We start from the raw sequence: 19,660 nt of genomic DNA on the forward strand, positions 1-19,660 counted from the left end.
TGGTCACAAGCTTCACGACCTTTTATAAGATCTCCTGGGAAACTGCACCATATTTCATAGGGTACAAGGCATATGTGATGGGCCGTCTTGTGCGCTGCAACGTACCGCAGTTAATGAGTAGGATCTGGCATGATTTAGAGCAAAATCTTACAAAAACATATCGTGCCATTACCTGAAAGGGAATGATCTAAAAAAATTTGTGGTAAATGTTGCAAATTCCCTTGGTAACTATAAAATTAATCTCCTAAATGGTTTTCCTTTATGTGTGTGTTGAGCCTTTTGTTTCATAGTGGTCTAAGATATAATTCCACTTTTCAAAGTCTGCCAAGCATGCTTCTGCACTAAGAGATTTTCTTTTCTTTTTTCTTTTTCTTTTTTAATTTGGTTGAGAACAGATTGAAAGGAAAGAACTGTCTATCATGCTCCTACTTGTTGGCTGTCACTTTCATCAGTTACCTAGAGACTTCTGAAATGCTGACCAGCCTTATACGTATATTAAGTTTTCAGAGTGCATCGTTCTTGGTAAAGTACTGGAATTAATATGGAAATGTATTCATGATGGGATTGTAATAAGTATTCTTTGATCCTACAACTTTATCTTCACTTTTGGCAGCTTGTCGACCATGTCTTCCAAGAGTGCATTAAACAGCTGGAGAAAGATGATTTTCCTCTTAGGCAAGTGTTGCAGTTGTGACAGTATTTTGTTTTCTTTCTTTTTTTTTTTGCAGGGTCAGAGTGGAGAGGGGGGAAGGGGAGATGAAAAAATTTTTCTCTAGACCAGGAGTCTTTTTCTCTCCCCTCCTTTTCTGATATTTTCATTTTGCTCGTCATTCCTGCTGCTCCATGACCCCCCACCTCCTTCCAATTCTGTCTCTCTTCCCGGCAACTTTACCTGCACTCCACTTAGCATCACTGGAGAAATTCTACTCCCCCAACCCACACAAGTTTGTTCTTTCCTGCCTCAACTTTATACTTTCTCTTGCTAAACTACTACAACTTCCCCCTCTCATCAGCTTCCACTCCTCCACTACCAGAAAGTCTTCATTACTTCTGACTGCCTTCTTGGAACTACTGCCAGCTCCCCATTCTTCATCTCCTCTATCCAAGATTTTGTCAACTTCTTCAAAGGAAAACTAGACACTGTCTGACCACAATTGTCCTCCCACTAACTCTCTGCCTACTGCACTTTCTCCCACCTTAATACTTGTCTATGGTAACTGCTTACTCCATAGTCTGACTTCTCCTTTGTCTCTCTCTCTCTTCAACCCACCAGAAATGGTGCTGCTAAATTCATCTTATTTTCTACAGCCTTGACAGTGTCCCCTCCATCTCTCCTTCTATCTCTTCAGTGGCTTCTTTCACACAAAGTTCAAAGTTCTCCTCATTTTCAAAGTAATCCACAAGTGCACCATTGCCTTAATCTCCTACATTCCTCCTGCTCCCTGCTCACCATTTCATCATCCTGACTGCTCCCTTCCTCCTACCTCTGAATCCTGTCTTTAGATCACCTTGTATCCCAACCCTTGTGCTTAGAAAGAACACTGCCTGCCATGAACTCTCTCATTCTCCTTAGCAAAACTCCTACAAACCCATCTATTCTGCAAACCATTCCCGCTGTAGGTTCAATAGCCACTCCGTATATGTTCTGCAGTGTACATTATATCTGCTCATGTCTTTCTAGATTGATTTATCAGACCAGAGAATCTGTTGGCTATCTATTGTGCACAGTTATAGTACTTTATCATCATTTACATTTTGGGCATTTTGTCTCCTTTTATGGGTGTCTGCATACAAGTAGGTTGATGCAAAGAGCTCCAATCAGTACCATTTGATTAACATTTCCAGTACAACACACGACGGCTCTAATTACAATACAGAGACCTCCAACTCATCCTTCTTAACTGCAACAAAAGAAAACACTGCAGCTCTTAAAAGGAAGAAGATAGATTGGGATTACGATCCCTATTCTGAAGAAGTCCTGAAGTCCTAAACGGCTTACCTGAAAGAGGTCCTACAATGCAATCAAAGGAAAGCATCTAAAGACATTTTGAAACTCTAAATGACATACAGCCCAAATTCTTCCCATAATTAGCGCCTGAAATCCTATGCAAGCATTACACTGGAGGTGGAGAAAAGTGTACACCTGTGGTTGTGCCAGAGAAAGATGAGTCTCTGCAAGCCTCTGTGATCTAGTTAAGAAAAAGTTCCATTCAAAAAATGAGTTATTTAGAACTGGACTACAAATTACTATCCACCAATAACAGAGTCAGGATTCATATAGTTCCTGATACATGTCTCACCTGAAATCGGGGAAGAATAGGAAGAGTCTAATGTCTAAAGTGCTAGACAGAGACATACAGAAAGTAAACAATGAGCCAGAAAACCTGTTTCCTAGGAGGATATGTGGTTAGGACATAGAGAGTTAGGCCAGTGGTTCCCAAACTTGTTCTGCTGCTTCTGCAGGGAAAGCCCCTGGCGGGCCGGGCCAGTTTGTTTACCTGCCGCATCCGCAGGTTTGGCCGATCGCAGCTCCCAGTGGCCGCGGTTTGCTGCTCCAGGCCAATGGGAGCTGCTGGAAGTGGCGGCCGGTATGTCCCTCGGCCCGCACCGCTTCCAGCAGCTCCCATTGGCCTGGAGCAGCGAACCGCGGCCAGAGGGAGCCGCAATAGGCCGAACCTGCAGACACGGCAGGTAAATAAACCGGCCCGGCCCGCCAGGGGCTTTCCCTGCACAAGCGGCGGAACAAGTTTGGGAACCACTGAGTTAGGCAGTGACTATCAACTTACTTCATATAAGCCACTAAAAAGGCATCAGATTGGTAACTTTTGGTTACCAGTAACCTGGGGTGAGTTTGTTCTGGTGCCTTACATCCTGAAAGCTCTGCACCGTTCTACCAGTTCTCAGCCATTCAGGCCCTCTCTTTTCTTACCTTTCAGCCTCACCTACTCTGCTTTATTGTGTTTATGGCAACTGCTCAAATGCTCTAATCAGGATCAGTACTCAGGGCGCTGCACATTCACGTAGGTAGATGCAGCCCCTGCCTGAAAAAGTTGTCCCTATTCCTTTTATACAGCCGTGTAACTTAATTGCTCTTTTATCTTTTATCAATCCAACGAAATCATTCCTGAGTCTCAGTTCAAGTTCCAGTCATGACTTCATTCACAAATACCCTTTACGGTGGATCTATTTTTACACATTTATTAACTCCAGCCCCAAAGTGATCAGTTACATCACGAAGGAATTTACCATATGCATGTCTCAATGATTGTGTTTTCTGAATTTTTTGATGGAATGAAAGCATACCCGCCGTGCATGCCTTTTCTCACAGACTGTATTATTTTAGGCAGTTTTTCATTCATTAATTTTTTGTTGTAGTTATCAGTTTCTCTTCTTCCAATGAGCATTTGGCTCTAACTATCAAATATACACATATGCTGCCATGCTGTACAAACCATAAATAAGAGAGGAAAGCTGCATATCATTCTCCATTTCTTTGTCTCTTACAGTCTTTGTTTTTTACTTTCACAATTATTTGTTCTAATCTAGGGTGAACAGAGAGGTATGTTATGTTTACTCCAGAGGTTATAAGATCAAGACAATACCACTGAACTTTGTTCACTGAACTATCAATATGTTCACATATTCTCCAGTCAATCACAACTCTCTTTGGAACCTCCCACATTCATGAGATGCCCATTGGCTGCTAGACTTAAACCCTTAAGCACCAGCATCCCCTAGTGGTGCTATGTATCACAACAGTTTGCTTCATTGCAGTATTCTTGGAGGATTGACTTTTAGTAGAAAGTACAGGCAGTGCACCTCTTAATGCCATGTTATACTGGGGAATCTTTGCCTCTCAGCTACAAATCTTGTAGAGTACATCAATAGAAACACAGTTTTATTTTAACTGTCTTTAGCCATCGCATCTATCAAACACTTATTACAAAAGACACACACATCAAAGTGCAGGGCTTATTTGTAAGACACATTAAATGAAGAGAAAAATCAATCAAATAAAAAAATGACATTTTTACCATAGAGCCTTCTTGGAGGCTTTAAAAGAAAAAATAAACTGAGTGACTATTTCTAGAACAGTATGTTCCACAGCTACTCACTTCTACTCAGCTTTTTACATCAAGATGGTTTGTGGAGAAGAAACTGTAGCAATCACAAATTTATTCATCTGTCTGCTGATTTAGTTGAGATATTTAAAGACCAGGATCTGGCAAACCTGCTAGATGAGAATTCTAAATGAGAAGTACCTGCTCTACATTTCATTAATACTTCATGAAAATTCAACGATCTGTTCAGAAAATATTCGGAGTCCTGCTGTGCTCTGCTCTATGCTCTCTTGTTTGCATGTCTCTTGTTCGTGTGCATAGACTCAGTGCCAGTTTAATGCAATATTCTCCAGTCCAGCTTTGAAGTAACAGCTCTCTTTAGACAGACTTGAAATCAAATTGAAATCCTCCCTCCTCATTCCCCACAAAGACTGAATCACTGGCCTTGGGACAAAAGGTATTTCCTCCCCTCAACCCTGAGACTGTACAGCCCTTAGTCTGCAATAACCCCTAATGTTGCTGCATAGGGGACCAAGATAGCAGCAGGTCCATCTGCAGGGAATGTGTCCTTAAAGTTAAGCACATGATTAAGTGCTGACTGTGACGAATAGGGATGAACATAAGTATGGGCATAAGTGCTTTGCTGAACCAGGGCCTCTGCAACAGAACATCACCAATTCCATTGCAGCTGCAGCCCTCTCCAGACTAAGAGGGGGAAACAAGATTTTACTCTGCGTATCTTGCACCTTAAGTCCAATATGTCCATGACGTGACCAAATTTCCCCATTTAGCTATAGCCAATGTCGTGTAGCAGATTTTTATACCAGGTCCTTATAGGCACTGCTTATATTAGATGCATACTTCCAGTATTTGTCTGGAGTTAACGACTGGATGCTTGAGGTAGACAGAACTGAGCATATGTGATTTGATTGTAGTTATGGGACAAATCCTATTTAATTTAGTACGAGTTTGCCTGAGTAAGTACCTCAGCTCAGGCTCTTTATGAGTGGGAGTGAAAACTGAGAGTGAATGTGTTAAGTGAGACATGACAAACCTGACTAGCACTTCTTGTTGATATTCTGTTATTTTTGTGGTTAGGCTCATGAGGATTTTTGTAAGGAAGTTTATTTTTGCAAGCTGTTGAGTGCTGACCATGATATGGGGTGGTTTTCATTTAAGTAAGTATCTGTTAACTTTTGTTAAGGTTCTTGGACAGACAAATTGTTACTCTGGAATTTACAAGAAAAGCTGTGTAAAATTGTTTGGTTTAGACTATTCAGTGAAAGTATATGTTGTCGGTTTCCACAAATTATGGACAATTATGGTTTAGGGCAAACGAATCAGTAGCTTTTCATTTTGACAGCTGTCAGCTCTCCTCTCTCTTTTCAAAGATCTAGAAATATTCAGCAGCACCCAGACACTATTTTTCATAAACTATTACAATTCCTTACAACTTGAAGGTAGCTCTTGAATATATAAGTTTGATAAATTGTTTTTTATGCAAGTTAGCCAACTGTCTGTGCCAGTAACATAAACTGGATGATTCTGAAAATTAAGTAACTATTGTAGTGAAAATATATATTAAAAACAGCATCGAGCATGCAGCAGCGAATATTAATCCTGCTAGTTAAATTATGGGGGACACACAATAAACACATTTCTTAAAATTAAAATTGTTTTTGACCAATTCTTTAGAGCCTTTCACCATTGTAGCAATCATTGCCCATATATACGGACTGCTTGAGTGTTTCAGTGATCCCTGTGGAGAATGGTATGAATATTTTTTCCAGAGCTGAAAAAGGAAAATAAATAGCTGTAATGGAACTGCAGGAGCAGCCAAGCAGTAGATTGATTCAACAGGAGAAAGTCAATGTATCCCAGAAGATTTCCTAGGATTTTCTCTCCTACTGCGTTGGGCGCAATTTGTTGTAATGAGAAACTGAGGATTTTTTGTCAGGTGTGTTAAAGCTTGTCGTGATGGCTGAAGGTAAAAAGAAATAAAGTAAAACTGAAAATGTCTCTCTTCAGAAAATGCTTTCAGATCTAGAAAGACTAAGGGCAACTTCCTTGAGGTACAAAAGAGGTCAAATTTCTCATGCATGTAACATTTCACAAAAGACACTTTAGCTGAATGTACAGGGTGGGGAAAAAAACAACCTACCGTATTAAGTGGTTTGAATACAAGAGCATATCCCAGAAAACAAACAGGGGAAGATTTATGAAAAGACCCAATGAAATTGCAGTCTGTCTTACTGTAATCTTTATGCTGTGAAATACATGGAGAAACCCACTTAGTATGGCTGGCCTGACAGTCATTGTTAATAGGTTCAGGGGGAAAAGACAAGGGAGGATTTTTTAAGTGAACATTCAAATGGGCATTGCATTCAGTTGGGGTAAAATTTGCCTCTGCGCAGAGAGCTGATACAATGTCTATGCCTTACTGAAGTTCCACTTAAGCCCTATTTTGAAAGGTGAAGTGGGACTTGTGTGGTCATGTGGTTTGTGCTGGCCTATTGAACAGGGATGATTTTCACCCTTAAGGAGTTTGGGTGTTTCAAAGCACACACGCCCTCTCGTTATAACAAGTCATGGCCATTACAGATGTATGGTTTCTGCCACTCTTGCCACCCACAACTTATGCAAACCTTTTGCTTCTTATAATATGGTGGAAGCGCTTTTTACAATATGGAGCTGTGATGCACCTCAAGTCCCTGTCTAAGGCTTTGTCTACACTGGAACGTCATCAGCAAAACTTTTGTCATTCAGGGGTGTTAGTCCCCCTCTCCCCCCGAATGACAAAAGTTTTGCTGACAAAGAGCACGGGTATGAACAGCGCTTTGTTGGCAGGAGCGCTCTGCCGCCCGTAAAGCTGCTGCCACACAAGGGAGGTGGAAGTTTGTTTGTCGGCAGGAGAGGTCTCTCTTGCTGACAAACAGCAGCTATACTGTGGGCCTTTGAGCAGCACAGCTGCGGAGGCACAGCTGTGTCGCTAAAAGGTGCGTAGTGTAGACAAAGCCTCAGCTATTCAGAGGTAGTATGCTACTGGACAGGTTCCCAAGCACAATGCCGAACACTGTCAGCAGCCTACCAAAATCAAAGATGTGCTGGGTGTGAGATGTTCATGTTCACAGCAGTATGCATTGTTTTGCATTTCCATGCCCCCTGCATTTCACTGCAGTCGCGGAGCCTCTTTGTGTGCTGCGATATCACATGATGAGGCAGGACTAAGAGAAGAAACAGATACTGTAATGAAAAACTGCATTTTCAGTTTACACAACTATCACGCATTACGCCACGCACAGGGCCAGCACAGACGGTGTCGTGTCTATCAGGCACTTCACTTACTTGTGAACTCTCCACACATTCAGAATCAAAAGACCTGGCATCAGCAGGGGAGCCACAGGCCAATGCCAGCCATGCTACCTCCTTCCCCATCTCTCCTCCACCAGATTGCCAAGAGCTGTTTGACAGTGCTGGGACCCAATGAATCCCAAACCCTACCCACAGAAAGCAGGATCATCCATAGCACCTTCCGTTGGCTTATGAGTGTATGTCTGCACTGCAGCTGGGAGTGAGCCTCACAGACTGGGTAGACAGACGGTGTTGTGTCTGCACTAGTGGGGGTGGAGCTAGTGCACAAAAAACAGCTGGGTGGATACTGCAGCTGCAGCAGAGACTCAGGCTAGCCTCCTGAACTCAGACCCAGAGGCTTGGATGGGCGTGACAGCCAGAGCTGCTGCCAGAGTCGCAAGGTACCCATAACCTATAGGGCTAATGCCCTCAGAATCTCCCCCTGCATTTAGCACAAGAACCAGCACTGGCAACCAGGGAGGCACGTTCCTTCACCACCTCAGCCTCTTGATGTTAATTAAATAAACATCAATAAATAAATGATTAGGGGTTTGGAACGGGTCCCATATGAGGAGAGATTAAAGAGGCTAGGACTTTTCAGCTTGGAAAAGAGGAGACTAAGGGGGGATTTGATAGAGGTATATAAAACCATGAGTGGTGTGGAGAAAGTGAATAAGGAAAAGTTATTTACTTGTTCCCATAATATAAGAACTAGGAGCCACCAAATGAAATTAATGGGTAGCAGGTTTAAAACAAATAAAAGGAAGTTCTTCTTCACTCAGCCAAAGTCAACCTGTGAAACTCCTTGTCTGAGGAGATTGTGACAGGTAGGACTATAACAGGGTTTAAAAGAGAACTGGATAAATTCATGGGGGTTAAGTCCACTAATGGCTATTAACCAGGATGGGTAAGGAATGGTGTCCCTAGCCTCTGTTTGTCAGAGGGTTGAGATGGATGGCAGGAGAGAGATCACTAGATCATTACCTGTTAGGTTCACTTCCTCTGGGGCACCTGGCATTGGCCACTGTCAGTAGACTTGATACTGGGCTGGATGGACCTTTGGTCTGACCCAGTATGGCCATTCTTATGTTCTTAAACATTGGGCTATTCATTACTATTTTCTTCACACTTCATACTAATTAATTTACATTAATTCTATCACGGTCTGTGAACTCTACACACTGTACCTGACTGCCCCACATACACACTCCCACCCTCAATTTCAAACACAGGAGCTCCCACAGTGATAGTCTCTACCAACAAGTGATTTTTTGGTGATGGAATGATGGGTGTGATGTGCTTATAAAAAGATCAGATGTTGACAACGGCTACTGTGGATAATCAGAGCTGCTATTGTGGTTTCCATTAATATTTCACATCCTGCTCTATTGACTATCCAAGCAGAATGGATATTTTATTTCATATGAAGAAAAGGAGTACTTGAGGCACCTTAGAGACTAACCAATTTATTTGAGCATGAGCTTTCGTGAGCCACAGCTCACTTCATCAGATGTACATCTGATGAAGTGAGCTGTGGCTCACGAAAGCTCATGCTCAAATAAATTGGTTAGTCTCTAAGGTGCCTCAAGTACTCCTTTTCTTTTTGCGAATACAGACTAACACGGCTGTTCCTCTGAAACCTGTCATTATTTCATATGCTAATCCAGAAAGCACACTGGGAAATTGCGGTTGAAGGTGTGCACCAAAGCACTTTCAGGAATAACAGTGATAAGCCTTAATTGAATGGTCTCCAGGGGGGAAAAATTCTAACTTTAATAAACAGACCATCCCTGTAGGACACTTGAATAAACCACAGTCATCACAGCTCTTACCTGTATGGTTTTAGCGTCCTTTTGCCATAAAGCAAGGCTTCCCCCCAACGTCTGAGATTAATACAGGCATCCATGGCGCAGTCAAGCAGTTTCAGCAGATAGATGTTTGTGTCTGGAAGACTATCTGCATTGTTATTTAGAAGAGCCTGGCACATTGCCAGAACCTGCTCCCACTCTGTTATTAACCTTAGTTAAGGATTCATCTTCTTCATCAAACAAAAAATACAAGTTTCAATGTTGTTAGCAAGGAATAAGAGCCATGGGGCATAAGATAAAAGAGATCCCATTATTCCAGGCTCTGTTTCAACTCTTGAAAACATACTTAAAAAAACATAAGTGGTACCTCAGGTAACTAAATTTTGTTTACAGTAAACAAACCATCTTCTAACGAAGGCTGCATTTGGAGTGGTAAGGAGTAAAGGAAAGGTGACAAGATGAGAGGATATATTATTATTTTAATACATAGCTGAAGCAAAACCCAGCTACCATTATTCTTTGGCTTTTTGAAACATTATTATTTTCTTAAACACCTTTCCTAGTTTCAGTGATTTCTTCAGTGTCCTTGTGAAATTAAAACCAAGCCTGCAGATACCTAATTTTCGTTTTATTTGAAACAGTTCTGGAGAGCAAGGTTTTGTCAGTGATCTAATTGGCTGTGTCAGAGAAGCAGCACTGCGGGTTTCATGGATAACAGAGAAAACATTGCAGTTCCACTGTCTGATTGTTGCTTAGGTTTAAGGATCTTGGTGAGAAAGAATATTTTAATCTCCAATACAAGCAGGTTCTTTTGTATGCTGGGGAGAGAAGAAAAGTGAATTGGGGTTCACATTCAAATGAATGAGGCATTCACTATTGCAAACCACTCTGATCTTCACCATGTATTAAAGTTACTCAACCTATTCTCCTTTCACTTACACTGGTGTAAATCACAAATAACTCCTTGAGAGTTAATGGACTTACACTAGCGTAAAGCCCATGTAAAAGCAAAAAGAGAATCAGACCTAGTTTTCAGCTTTCTCATCTGTAAAATGGATACTATGGCCTTGATCCAGTAAAGCACTTAGGCATATTCTTAGCTTTAGCATGTGAGCAATCCCACTGAGGTCATATATACTAATATATGCCCTGGCAAATGAAATAATAATACTGTGCACTTATATAGCACTTTCCATCCAAGAATCTCAAAGTGCTTCACAATTTATTTAACCTCATGTAGCCTTTGATTAATTCAGAGGGCAAATTGCACGTCACTAATGACAGGTTCTTTACTCAGGTGGAGACATAAAGCTTTTATAATAAGTGAGGTTGGTGAGTAACATAAATATAGACTTGAAGACTTAATTTAAAACCCAAATAAGCCAAAGTATTAATGCAGTTCCAGAAAAAGAAACATACAACATAAAGAGCTGTAGTGTTATCACATTCACAAACTCCTAGAGACCTCTGAAAACAAATACAGAAGAAAGTAGTCAGTGGAGTACATTATGAGGGGAGGTGACAGTCCAGCTTGCATCTTCTTGTCAACCCCCATGTGCTCAACTAGGGTCAAGCAAACACCATTTTTATACACCTTTTCCCTTACACCCATGCATATCTGGGACAATGTTTGATCAAGACTCAAGCCCTGTCCATGTGTGGGATTCCAGGGAACCATAATTAGGGTTCGAGCTGCTTACACAAAATACTTTAGTCAATATGCTTCCCATTGGTCTTGATACATCAGTGCACTTAGCTCCCTGATTACATATACTTATAATCCCCCAAATCTACTATTTTAAACTTCCTTTTGTTCTTCTGTTGGTTTACTTATCAAAAGCTATATATTTCTAAATCTTATGAATGTCAAGCATTCATGCTAACCTTCAGGTCTACAGGCCTCAAACCTATTGCATAAAGCCTACTTTAAATATTAATATGTATACATTTTATGTTTCCCTACTGTCGTAACAGCTTTAATGGCTTCCATTTTTACTATTTAAATCATTTTAGCATTGCTTAGCACATAATGTATAGTTTAATCTTGCAAAACAAACTCCCCTAAAATCAGGTCACGGGGGTCATAGGTCCACACTCATGCCAATGCTGAAAAGTAGCACAGGCCCCAATCCAGCAAAGCACTCAAGCACGCCATGAGTACTCCCAGGGTGAGGGAATGAGTTTTACCTGACCATGGGAACACTCATGTACTTAAATTTAACAACATGCCTAAGTGCTTTGCTGAATCAGGATCAATAATACTCACTATAAGGCACAGTTACTGTGAGGTTAAATTAATTGTTTGTTATGTGTTTTGAGACCCTTAGATGGAAAGCATTTTATTAGGGAAGAAATTTATCATTATTTTATTTGCCAACAATGATGTGGTTTATGAATATTGATTTCTCACACACAATTCAGGAACTATATTGAAATGTTAATTAAAAAGAGTAACTATAAAACAGGTATAGCAAACAGTAATTTGACAAGAATTCTTACACTATGCCTGTTGAGAAAAGATTAGTATAATATTAATAATGATATTAATTTAACATAGAATTATAGACTCCTTTATAAAAACTCTTTTAAAGGCCGTATACAGTCATTTCAGATATGTACCTTAGGCCTTGTCTACACTGCCACTTTACAGCACAGCAACTTTCTCGCTCAGGGGGGTGAAAAAACACCTCCCTGAGCGCTGCAAGTTTCAGTGCTGTAACGTGGCAGTGTAGACAGTGCACCAGCACCGGGAGCTACTCCCCTCGTGGGGATGGTTTTTTACAGCGCCGGGAAAGCTCTCTCCCAGCGCTGGTGCCGCGACTACACAGCCATGTCACCGTGCTGCCGCAGGAGCGCTTTAACGTTGCTAGTGAAGACATACCCTGAATCTTTCTCTCTCAGGCATACATCACTGTATTCTTTATGGCTGATTAAGGATCGATGAACAGGAGAAAGCAAGATTATTTTCACTTGATAAAATGTTTGTAGTAAGCATAAAGCATTGACACTCCAGAGAGTTCAACATCTTAGCTGATGTTCAGCATCACTCAAGATGTTTTCATGTCTCAAGATATTGTTTCATACATTCTGTAGCATCTAATATGAAAAGTGTAATATTCCAAACCTCTTGAGGCCAAATTCTGGCTGGTAAGGTACATAATCACAAGCTAGAAAACCTGCAGTCAGCAGTTCGAATGCTATGGAGAAATTAGCTGTTCCAGTTGTAACTTGGGCTCAAGTCATTGTAACTTAGGCTCAAGTCACAACGACTATGCGGTCTTCCATTTCCCTCAAGCCAAAGGAAGACTAAGAACCCACTCTAATTTACACTGATTTGTACCTTATTAGATAAGTAATCCCACTGAAATCAAGGTACTATGTGAGCAAACGTGCCAGAACTGTGCCCAGTGTTAGATCAAAAAACTTAGTGACCGTTCTTTGTGCTAATAAATTGGTTTCTCTGATTAGAAGAAAATCCTATGTTTTGGCAAATGGAGGTCAGCTTCTCTGGAAAAAAATGGTACAAAACTGATCTGCTCTTTTCCAGCCTAGGACATCTCTCAACAAACAACTTTTTTTGCAAGGCCAAAATGGAGCGCTCAGAGATTCTGACCTATGTAGCTCTAGAGCTGTACCAAGATGCCAGAAAACAGCAAGTCATCCTGCCACAGTTCATGAGCCAAATTCATGGCTGGTGTAACTCCACTGAAATAAATGGAGTAAGTGCAAGGAGGAATACAGACCAATATGCCTATCGTTAGCTACAAAAATCTTTGCTTCTCCTACGCAACGTTTCTTGGTCATTTTGATGGTCTTTAAACGCTTACAAGGCTGCCATTATGCCTTAGCATGATTTATTAGTACAAGGCAGTCTCATTAAGTTTTGGCTTAACAATTGTTTTGAGTATTATAATGACTCATGGATTATATTAGGGTAGTGCCTAGAGGCTCTGCTTAGGATCAAGGCCATGTAAGTGCTGTACAAAGAGGTAGACAGTCCCTGCCATGATGAGATTATAGGCTAAGAACCCTAAAATGACATAATCATTGGTACAATTAAAATATTATTTGGTTTACAATTCAAATGAATGCAGAGTATGTTAAAAAAAAAAGAAAAAAGGGAAGATTAAATAAAAAATGTTTTCTACTCCAAACGGGGTGCAAAAACTTACAAGGTGGGCACTATGGATTGTTAGTAAAAGCAAGGAAGATTAATTTGCCATTGACTGTCACTGAAAGGATACCTTCTTGTGACCTTGGGTCTCCCACTTTAGTTACAGCATCTTTGATTTCTTTCCATGCTTTCTCTTCACCTGCCAGCATGTCAACATCCTGTTTTGACAGAAACAAAAGCAAGAAACAAAAGCGCTTGATAAGAAAAACAGAGTTGACTCTGAATATGTAAGAACATGCCATAATAATGAACAAAGGGTTATAAAAGATTACACTGGCACAAAGAGTGTTGGGCCCGTGTATCAATACATTTTCTCCCAAATAATATCTGGAATGAATAATGGAATTCACTGTTGGCCTGTGTTTGTGTCTCCTCTGTATTTGGTTTCCATGAATTTTCTAATGAATGAGATTACTCACTGGAATGTTCAAGGATAATGAAAATGTTAAGGAATATTAGAACATATCAAGGAAGGTGAATTTTGAATTCATAAGCAGTGAGTTTGCAGACCAGAAAGCTGATTCTAAGAATTATGATCATCTGAGCAGGGAATAGAAGCAATAGCATGTCTCGTGTTTCCTATAAATACAAACCAAACAGTTCAGATATCAGCTACTCACAAAGAACTTCTCACTAACAGTCTACAGACACACAAAACTATGTGTAGAAATGACTCGGCTAATAATTTTGAATGACTTCAATAAAACTATAAGCTGAGCACAGATAGTTTGCAAGCAGAAAGAGCCTAGCTTCATTCAATATTCAAATTATAAGCACGAGTCCAGTGAATTAGTTTGCTGCTCAGAAAAGGTTACTGGGGGAGGGGGGGAGGGGCGTAAATCACAGTTATCCCCGTTCCTGCCAGTAAACCGTACCAACAGTCACATTTTCACATCACTCTTCCATAATGCGGTGTATGGAGGCACAATGCTAATGGTGACAGTAAGGGACTGGACATGAGGAGACAACTCTGCCAGTGACTTACTGCATAACTTTAGGCAAGTCACTTAGAGCCAGATTTTTTAAAGATATTTAGGTGTCTCGAACACAGTTAGTGGCATTTCCAAAAGTGCTTTTAACCCAATTGTGCTTCAATTTCTCCACCTGTAAAACGGGGAGAATAATACCCATTTTTGCAAAAGGCTTTGGTACCCTCAGATGAAAGCTGTTACAGCAGTATAAATTGTACTTATTTCCTAATATTTCAAATAATCTCAAAAACAGCCCTCTGGGGAAAATGATTACATGAAAGAAATTGGGTATAAGGAGCTAGCGAAGCACTTTTGAGCCAATACACACGCCATAGGTACTACAAGAACACTGCTGTTGAGAAGTTTAAAATCTATGTCTCTCTTGCACTACATAAATGGAGAGAAATCGGAGAAGAAAATTAATGATTGTAAATTCAAAATAACAGAAAATATTTGCAGGGCACATGTGCTCACTTTCATGTTTAATTGTGCAGTTATGTCTTTCACTCTGTCCAACAAAACAGTTGGACTCTTGCATTGTCCACGAGATGGTTAAATCAGAATTGGTCTCAGCTGTCTTACAATTCTGTAACATTCTGGATCAGAAAGGTATGAAGAGGGCAGCATTACCTTATTGCAATCTGCAAATGCAAAAACCAGTTCTCCAATTAAAAAAAGCTCACATGGAAATAATTTTGTACATGGCTAAATCTGCCACCAGAAAGGAAAAGGGTCAAAGTTGGGACAGAAGAGCTCATGTTGCTGTAGCTAATAGTACAGACCTAACCGTGTTAAGTTTTGTACCAGACTTACACTGAATGACTCAAATTCAACCTTGATATAATGCCACTGACTTTTATGGCATTGCATTGCTTACAACAAGGCTGAACTTGGTCTGACAAACTGTCCTGAATATTGGGCCTGATGGTGCTCACTGAATGCCTCTGTAAATCCAGAGTTGGTCCACTGATTTTCACTGCTATAAATGAAAACAAAATTTGGCCCATAAAATTAAATAATACATGACCACAAAATTAAGGTGGGGGATGGGGATTACATGAACAAAAAGGAGGAAATTTCCACAGCCACTGTAACTCAGCCACTTGCCCAAACACAGTAGTCGCCTTGCTATATATGTATATGCATTGTGTTAAAATCCAGGCTGATACACCTACAACCAAGTGCTCAGAGACCACTGGAATAACAAGCACTGGGCCAGATTTAGAGGTGAGAGTAAAATGGTGTACAGGAAATTACAGGTCACTCCAAAGATACAAGGCAGTGTTAAGGGGGTTAATTTACATGTTGTGGGACTAATGGATGGTATAAGTTTAAAGCATATGTCAAGGTAGGATTTTAACTTGCACCTTCTTAGACCTATTGGGAGTTGCTTTTCTTGCCGCATGCCTCTGTTCCAGCATCTCAAGACGCAAGCTGCAGGGACATAGAATCAGATTTTCCCTAGCCCTTACACAGCAGCATGGGACACAAGGATACAAAGAGTCTCCCCGCCCTGTATGTCCCCTGCAAGACAATCACAGGCACTGTGTTTGGTGGAGCACAGAAACTGCACCCTGTGCACACATCACACTAGAGGGGGCTGGAGGCATGGCCTTGACCACCATCCCCAGGAGCCTGTGGTGCGGAGGGAGCTCTGGCCCTGATAAAGACTTCAAGATTTACATCACTACTTCAGTAGGAGATTTGCCTTTGTTCTCAGGATTACGCTGTTGGAGGACTTGCTTAGGTAAAGATTTAGCTCATTAAACATCCTTGATTCTTGGAAGAGGGTTCTTCCTATATTTTTGCTGCTAGTTCCAAACTTCAGACAGGACAGATTTTTTTCTGTCCTTTTCTGTAGGACTTTGCCCAGGGGATGCTGGCTACCCCTTCAATAAAGGCAGTCAATCGGAAGCAGCAAAATGACTGAGTGATCACTGTGAAAATACTTCTGGCTTACAGGCTAATAAGCTTTTCCCAGTAAGTTGTTTCTTTCACTGACTTAGACTTTGCTCTGAAAATCTTGGCCATGTGATATGACTAAGACAGCCAAAAATACAAAGCTGCCTTGGAGTAGGAATTATAAAAATAATTGAAATGATTAATAGTTACACCAAACTGTTTAATTTCATCTAAGAGCATGGCAGTAACAAGATCTAAATGTCCATGAAATAATCCATTCAAAGTGACTCTTCAGAGCATGTTCCCAGCCAAACCTCCAGGTGTGCAGTTGCCAGCAGTAAAGAGGAACACGTCTTTTCATCTGTTGAAATGAAGAACCCACCCTGTAGCAAAGTCAGCAGCCTTTGAACAACAATGAAAGTTTAGTGACACCGGTCTAATTATTTCCCCCACTGGCAATACTGGTGTTCAACACAAGGGTTTAGTCTTCAAAAGAACATATTGATTTGATTATTTGGATCCAGTGTTGTTCTGAAAAAATAATTAACTGCATCACAGGGATACACGACGAACTTCCAGCGGATGAGGCCGGCACATTGACAGATTCATGTTTCACATGTGGAGGTGTGCTGATGAGGGAAGTGCAAGCAGATACGTTGAGTGGAAAGGTTCTGAGAGAAGGAGCGCACTGAGCAATGGCCCTTGCTGTTGCAGTACGTCCTGGTCCTACAGTATGCTTGTTGCCACATGCCAGCAGGAGAATAGGGTAACACAGACCTGGCAACACCGCCAGTATGACTGGCCACATTCCCTTGGAGTCATGAAGTGCCACTGGGCATGCTACTTGATCCAGTAGTCAAGGGAACCCAAGATCTGTGTTGTAGCTTACCCCAAATAGCTATCTTGAGAAAGAAGATCCCTGCACCTTCCTCACTTCCCCATGCATAGGGGATGCCCCCAAATTTAGCCCTTAGCTTGTCTCCTGGATGGTGACTAAGATCTTACAGTAAAACCTCTGTCCTGCTGAAGGCACAAGAAAGCTCTGCATTTTTCCCCTCCTTCATCCCTCCTTGTGGACAACTTTGGCAGCAGTGTGCAGCTTTCTAACTGCAGGGTGCCTGAGGATTCATGGTCTCCACCCAGAATATCTCTGGTACTTTGCGGGGACTGCCTACTCTTTCAATAGCTTTCCAGTTCAAAATATGTTCTTTCCCAGAGCCTAACTTGGCTTTTGTAGTAAAACGAGCCCCAACCTAAATCCCTCCCAAATGGTCTTGAGCAGTGGTAAATCCTGATACCCCAAAAGAGAGGATACTGTGCAATTTCAGACATTTTCCCCCCAACTCACTTTAGGAAATTAAAACTCAAAGATTCTTGTGTATAACTACAAAAGGGCAGGATTTTACCCTTCAAATTAATTTGGCAGTTCACACTGTTTACAGTGAGTAGTGTACAGAGGAATGTGTAATACTATTATAAGCAGAATTTTCTTTTGGTAAAACTCTGGGGATTTTTCCTTCCCTAGCTAAGGCAGATGTACAGTTCCATAAAGGATTTGAGAACTCAGGACTAGCAAATCCCTTATGCACTTGCTTGAATATTATGAGTCCTACAGATTGTAAATCAGGACAGCATTGTTTGTTGTTTTTCCTTTAGAATACCCTGCTTGTAAATCCAGTTATCTTCCTGAGCAACTGTGAAGCTTGAGGTTGTAAGTGTGTAGATAGATATTCATCATCAATTTAAATGTAAGGAACTTGTAAGTGGTGTGCCCAGCTGTGTTCACTGAAAATGCTCATGAAAACAGTCTGCTGCACAACAGGCGTTATTAAAAGTCAACATTTGTCATAAGCCATCACAGTCTCTCCCCAGTGCAGGGTTCTTTTAGCCACAATTGTTGAAGTGGAGCTGAGACCACTGATAACAAGAAAAAGGGGACAACATTGAAGAAAGAGGGGGAAACATTTGATGATGATGATTTCTTTGTATTGTGGTCATACCTAGAGGTCCTAGCCCCATGGTGTTATACACTATGCAAACATATAACGGAAAGTTGGTATTAGGTATCAATAGACACCATTCACCATAGGTACGGGACATGCTCCAATTTTTTCCACAGGTCACACGAGTCAACATCTGTCCTGTCATTTCTGCTACTTCTTGGTGCCTTAATAATTCCTGAAAGTGGTTTCTCTCAACTAGAGAGCAGTGTTGTCTCTGGGTACAGGATACATATTGTCTTCTATGATCTGATTTTCTCTTCCTCCCCTGTTGTCTTTGACCTCCCTCTCTTGTCTTCTTTCTCTCATCTTACTCCCCATCTCCTTCTTTTCACTCTTCTTTGCCACTCACTTTCTCTCCCTTTGTCAAAGCGCTCCCTAGCCTGTTCACTCCAAGCACTATCATTGTTATAGGTGATGTGTAATGCTGTTAGCACACCTACTGACTAAATCAATTACTGTTTCTACTAGAATCACATTTAAAATTTTGAGTGTTAAAACACAGCCCACATGGCCTGCTATGAGAAACACCAGTCACCTCTCCCCTGACCAAAGCAGCCTGATCTCAGTCAGTCAGGGACACTCAACCCCCTTGTCACATTCACAAACACACCAGTCTCTCACCACCATTCTGCCTACCCACCCAACACACCTGTCAAAATCTTCTCTCCCCAGAAATGAGGTTGCTGAGGATTTCTTCATGTAAAAAAACCACAGGAATGTAAAACTAGAGACAAAAACTCAGAAATTAAGATTGTATTTTTTCTTTTTTCAAGATAAAAGAGATAGGTGGACAGATGCAGAGCAAGCAATATTTCATGTCTCTGACCGTTATTCAGGACATCTGAGTCAACAGTGTGCCCTTGTTGCCAAGAAGGCCAATGGCGTTTTGGGGTGTATAAGTAGGGGCATTGCCAGCAGATCGAGGGACGTGATCGTTCCCCTCTATTCGACATTGGTGAGGCCTCATCTGGAGTACTGTGTCCAATTTTGGGCCCCACACTACAAGAAGGATGTGGAGAAATTGGAGAGAGTCCAGCGAAGGGCAACAAAAATGATTAGGGGTCTGGAACACATGACTTATGAGGAGAGGCTGAGGGAGCTGGGATTGTTTAGTCTACGGAAGAGAAGAATGAGGGGGGATTTGATAGCTGCTTTTAACTACCTGAAAGGTGGATCCAAAGAGGATGGATCTAGACTATTCTCAGTGATAGCAGATGACAGGACAAGGAGTAATGGTCTCAAGTTGCAGTGGGGGAGGTTTAGGTTGGATATTAGGAAAAACTTTTTCACTAGGAGGGTGGTGAAACACTGGAATGCGTTACCTAGGGAGGTGGCGGAATCCCCTTCCTTAGAAGTTTTTAAGGTCAGGCTTGACAAGCCCTGGCTGGGA

At 41.3% G+C, this 19,660-nt stretch overlaps 1 protein-coding gene across 4 annotated transcripts in view; it reads right to left on the reverse strand.

Moving 5' to 3' along the window:
- Positions 1–19,660, reverse strand: part of SMYD3 (SET and MYND domain containing 3) — a 663,495-nt gene that overhangs the window by 52,047 nt on the left and 591,788 nt on the right. For all 4 annotated transcript variants that reach the window (XM_075126978.1, XM_075126977.1, XM_075126980.1 and 1 more), the window contains 2 exons: positions 13,465–13,552; positions 9,245–9,419 (listed from right to left, as the gene is read on the reverse strand). In XM_075126978.1, the coding sequence (XP_074983079.1) occupies positions 9,245–9,419; positions 13,465–13,552 (263 nt within the window). The remainder of the gene's footprint in view (positions 1–9,244; positions 9,420–13,464; positions 13,553–19,660) is intronic.

This window comes from Caretta caretta, chromosome 3, assembly GCF_965140235.1.
Source record: "Caretta caretta isolate rCarCar2 chromosome 3, rCarCar1.hap1, whole genome shotgun sequence".
NCBI classification, from domain to species: domain Eukaryota; kingdom Metazoa; phylum Chordata; order Testudines; family Cheloniidae; genus Caretta; species Caretta caretta.